At 50.0% G+C, this 5460-nt stretch overlaps 1 protein-coding gene across 1 annotated transcript; it reads right to left on the reverse strand.

Moving 5' to 3' along the window:
- Positions 1-1009: 1009 nt before the first annotated feature.
- Figla (folliculogenesis specific bHLH transcription factor) lies at positions 1010-4541 on the reverse strand. Its single transcript, XM_038319303.2, has 3 exons — positions 4323-4541; positions 2672-2824; positions 1010-1258 (listed from the first exon to the last, which is right to left on the reverse strand). The coding sequence occupies exons 1-3, from the start codon at positions 4539-4541 to the stop codon at positions 1010-1012; spliced, it is 621 nt and encodes a 206-aa protein (XP_038175231.2).
- Between the last annotated feature and the right edge of the window lie 919 nt (positions 4542-5460).

Raw genomic sequence — 5460 nt, forward strand, 5'->3', positions numbered from 1 at the left:
AGAATAACTGGTGATCCAAGGTTCAGTAGCTTGTGCAAGGTCATGAGCTAGCAAATGGCAAAACAAGTGTTTGAATCTTAGCAGTCTGCCTCTAGGCTTACTTTCAACTGCCATTTAACTGCTTCCCATGATAGCCTACCACCTCTACACCCCTGCATGTCAGTGAGCAAGCAGCATGTTGGTGACAGTAGGCTTGGCTCAATGTCAAACCTTTCTTATTTCAGTAATATTTGCTACATCACATGGGTTAGATGGTCTATAACACAGACAGAAACTGGTCCCTTGAACTTAGAGAAGTCACACTTATTACTTAGAAAATGTGACCTTATAGCCTCCCCCAAACAAAATAAAAACAAAACAACTAACCAATATCACCTAAGGGGCATGGCAAACTATATATTTCTTTTTCTGGAGACCAGAAGAATCCAGAAACAAGGGCATGAAAGAAATAAGCTACAGGGCCCAGAGAAGCGTCTCTTCAGTTAGAACAATTTGCTGTTCTTCCAGAGGACCCAAGTTCAGATTTCAGCACTCACATTAGGCAGCTAAGCACCACCAGCACCAGCACCAGCACCACCAGCACCACCAGCACCACCACCATCACCACCACCATCACCACCATCACCACCACCAGCACCACCAGCACCAGCAGCACCAGCAGCACCAGCAGCACCAGCACCACCACCACCACCAGCAGCAGCACCGTAATTCTAGCTTGAGGATATCTGGCACACTCTTCTGGTCTCTGTGTGTACTGTACATATACACATACACACACATACATACACACACAAACACACACCCCTTTAACAAAAGAAGGAACAAACCTTTTTTTGTGGGCTGTGTGACTCTGGAGTGAGACCCTCTCCCCATGTGTCTACTGATTAAATGGGAACACAATCATCTCCAGACAAGAAAATTCCTTCCCAGATCATGTCATTTTAATCATGTTTTACATGGAAAATCACCATCTCAGTAAATCTTTTGGAGCTTTTCAACTTATACATGACTATTTTAGCAGGAATTTTTCATCAGACTCTTGATGTATGAAGTATCTACTTGTCACGGGGGCCGTGCTCTGATGATAGGTGTACAATGGCCCACTATGGCCACCATATACCCAAGGCCCCTCTTCTTCTTTCTTCAAGTTACTTGCACAGCTGGTAGGCTGGGTAGCTTTTCCCAAGAGCTCTCTAGCCGAGGACACATGAGGGTCAGAGGGTCTGCTACTGTGGGTCTGCTCCTCGGGGCCTTGTTTCTAGAGACCATAGTGATTGTCAAACAGTATAGCATGCCAGTCATTCACTTTAAGATTTAAACCAACACATCCCAAACTCATAAATCTGAAGGTTTCCTTTCGTGGATACACAGGGAAGAGGCCCAAAAGGCTGCACTGCTCTCTAACCTCCTGTGCTGTGCAACAGTAAAGTGCATTTAGCACCATGTATGAATGGTAAAGTGCATTACAGAGTCCATAGTTTGTAAGGAATGCAGCACTTCAGTTATGCAATTAACACACAAGGGAGAAATAGTCATGGTGGCCTATGCCTGCTATCCCAGCATGCCAAAGGCTGAGGCTAGCCTGTCTCAAAAACAAAGCAAAACAATAAAACAACAACAACAACAAAACCCACACCAGAAAAATTCAGATAGCCACCTGTGTGTTCCTGTCTTAGGGTTTCTGTTGCTATGCGATAAAACTCAAAGGCAACTTGGGGAGGAAGAGAGTCTCTAAATCTCAGGTCACACTCTATCAGGGATGTCAGGGCAGGAACCGAAGCAGAAGCCATGGAGGATCATTGCTTAACTCGCTCAGCCTGCTTTCTTACATACTCTGGAAACCCTTGCCAGAGGAGGAGCATTGCCCATAGTGGGCTGATCAATCAACCATGGTAACATCAATGATCAATCAAGAAAATGCCCTCACAGATTTGCCTACTGTCTGATCTTATGGAAGGATTTTCTTAAGTGAGAGTCCCTCTTCTCAGAAGACTCCAGCTTGTGTCACTGGGGAAAAGCCAACAGCACATTGCACAAACAGTCAGTGTGCTTCAGTCTGTTATTCTGGCCAACAAAATAACCCATTTCTGTGGTATCAAAGGGTCTTCCTTCCCAGCATACACATGAGTAGGACATGTGGACCCCAAACAAAACCCCACCAAACCTTCTAATTCTACTTTATTTAAGTTTCTAAAACGTTTCTCCCATCTACGTGACTCTCCTCTTCTGCACTTAGAAAAGGCTTCCACTTAATCTGTTTGCCTTATTTATTCTGATGATCCCTTCTTTCTATCCTCAAACTACAGGATAGATGGACTTGAAGTCTGCTTGAACCCAAATACTTACGCTTCATCCTGGCCCCATCACAAGCTGACTTCCAACTCACTTCCTTTCCCCCTTCCTGGCTTCTCCCCACCTCAGCCTCCCCCGCCCCATCTCTGTAGTATCTTCAACACCCTCCACCCTTATTTTCTAAGATTCTCTCCTCAGCTTTGTGACCCCTGTTTTGTGCTCCTGGGTCCTTTTCCTCTAAATTACTAACTTTTGGGGGGACAAGGTCTCCTTCTGTAGTATATAAAGGCTTTGAACTCACAGCAGTCCTCCTGCCTCAGTCTCCCAGACATAAGACCCTCCACACCCAGGTTTATTTCCAATTTTTAAACATTTATACCTCTGAGGCCTTTGCCTCTCCCAGAACACAGCCGAGCACCCGTATGTATTCCGTCGCACCTTTCAGGATGTCAACTTTGCTGGGCTTCCGGCTCTGTGGCAGAAACGGCACCATCGCCTTCAGCTTGGCAAAGCCACGGTTGAGATTTTTTATCTAGAAAGCAAAAAAGTCACAGTGATACACTGATACACTACCTCACACAGACATATCCTCAAGTCACAGAAGAGGGCTGTGAGTGTGACCTCCCACTATGCTCTAAATAAAATTAAAAAGTACAGTGACCTTGAAATCACAACAGGGACTCCTGGCAAAAGCATCCTTCCCCAACTTCTGTGACATCTTCTGCCTCCCATGGTCCTTTCCCTACTGCGTTTCCAGATGTTCATTTCTGAAGTGCTTGGCTCAGAAGTTTAGGAATAAGTAGTAGGCCTAAAGGTGAGCTTCACTCACTCTCTCTCTTCGGTTCCTGCTCCAGGGTCACCTTTGCAACTGTCAAACCCAAAGCAAAGGAGCCCAAGCCTTGACTTCTGTGGGGCCAAGCTTTGCCTGAGATACTAGAATCTGCCAGCAGATGCCGCTCTAAACACAGCCCACCTCAACACAGCTTCGAGGAGCTTAAGATACTACATTTTTCTTTACTTATGGGGGGTGGTGCCAGGGAGATGGTTCTGTGGGTAAAGGCTCTTGCCACAAAACCTGGCAGCCTAAATTTGATCCCTATATCCCATATGAAGATCGAAGGAGAGAACCCACACCATGAAACTGTACTCTGACCTTCACACTTTACAAATGTACTACCCCATAACAACAACAAACACAACAAAACACCTTAAAGTAGCCTGCACGAGGGCTGGAAAGACAGTTCAGAGATAAAGAGCCTGTGTTGCTCTCGCAGAAGACCTGAGAGTTCAGTTTCCAGTCGGCTCACAACTGTTTATTACTCCAGCTCTAGGACCCTCTCCCAGTCCCTATACTCAGGTGCACATACACATAACTGAATAAAAATAAAAGACAAACAGTAACTTGGACTGGAGAGATGACTTAGCAGTTAAGAGCACTTGCTCTTGCAGACGACCTGGGTTCAGTTCCCCACAACCACATGACAATTCACAACTGTCTGTAGCTCTAGTTCCAGGAAACCCAACCCCCTCCTTTCTGACGTCCTTGGGCACCAGGTACACACACGATGCACATACATGTATGCAGGCAAAATGCTCACACAAGATATAAACATGAATTTTACTTTTTTTTTAAAGGAATAAGTAATAGTAACTTCCTCGAGAGGCACCCACCCACCCTTTACTTGAGGCAGGTTAAAGGACTCAGAGGACCCCATTAGCACCCAAGCTGCACCTCCAGATGTGAGGCAGGGGTTCCAGTGCACCGTTTGTAAAACAGCTGTCCTGGTGCCGGCTCTGAAATTGACAAGGGGCTCCCACTGCTCCCTCGCCATCCAGGAGGGTTAGCAGGTGAGGTAGCCACTCCCGAGACCCTTAACAGCACAGCTGCATGCAGGCCCCTGGGGACCCAGGTCAAGCCTCGCTTAGGCGAAGTCAACCCAGAGGGCTGCAAGGGACTGCGCAGGTGTTGGGTGTGGAACACCCGCTAGCACGATGGCAATGGCGGGAGTAAGGTGGCCCCGGCCCCTCACCCGCTCACGCTCTTTGGCATTGGCCACGCGTCTGCGCTCCAGCACCAGATGCAGGTCGTCTGTGGTGGAGTAGCCGCCCGAGGGCAGCCGCTTGAGCCTACAGATGGCGGCGAGCCGGGGCAGGGGCCCCAGCTGTGCCTGCTGCAGCTCCTCCAGCACCTCAGGCTGCGGGACAACCAGCAAGGGCTCTGGGGACACAGGCGACGCTGACACATCCATGGTGGCACGTCGAGGCCACGGGCTGCTGAGGGCCTTGCAGCAGCTGTGCCTCAGGTGCGCCAAGCCTCGGAGGGCGGGGCACGCGGAGGGCACGAGGTGAGGGTGGGGCGGGCGCGCAAAGGCCCATGGGCCAAAGCCTACCCCGGCACGCTTCACACCTGGGTGTGTGGGGCGGGTTGTGGTGGGGGCGGAGCCTCGGATGGGCGGGGCTTGTAGAGGGTCTGGGCCGGGGAAGAGCTTGAGGAAGAGGGAGGGGCGGCACGCTCCGGTTAGGGTCAAAAGGCTTTACACCTGTCGCACCTCCTTGAGTTGCACAAAGAGGGGCCAGGGTGGGGCTGAGGGGGCCAGGTGGAGAGTGAAGAGCCCCTTGAGTGGCCATGGTGAAAGGGTTTTACGCTTCGCCCACAAGGAAAGGACGGGGCTGGCTCATAGAAACGTGAAGGCTCCGAGAATTCCCTCCTTGAAACCCACTTGGTGGAAGGCAAGACTCGACTCCCAAGAATCCTCTGGCTCCCACTCACGTGCTGTGGCAATGCACCCCCCACGTATACACGCACGGGCAAAATAAATAATGAAGGGGAAAAAGGCCTTTACCTGCCCTACCTTGAGCTCTGGGTGCGTATGTGGAAGAGCAAGGGTCACAGAACCATGGTCTATGTACTTATACCCGGTTCACTAGGGAACACGAGGCTCAGGGGGGAGCAGATTTGTGGGGGCCACTAGGAAGGGCATCGTGGTGGGTCAGCTCTGGGTGGGTCCTGCAGAGATTTCTGATCCAAAAGCTTGACACCTGTGTGGAGGCAGGATGGGGTATCTGGGACCAGGTGCAGGAGTGTCAGCCTCAAGCAAATCGTGGTGGCCTTAACCTGCCTCACCTGGGTTGCCCAAGGACCAGGCAAGTACCTGAGGTGCACAGAGC

The sequence above is a fragment of the Arvicola amphibius genome, chromosome 2 (assembly GCF_903992535.2).
Source record: "Arvicola amphibius chromosome 2, mArvAmp1.2, whole genome shotgun sequence".
Lineage (NCBI taxonomy): Eukaryota > Metazoa > Chordata > Mammalia > Rodentia > Cricetidae > Arvicola > Arvicola amphibius.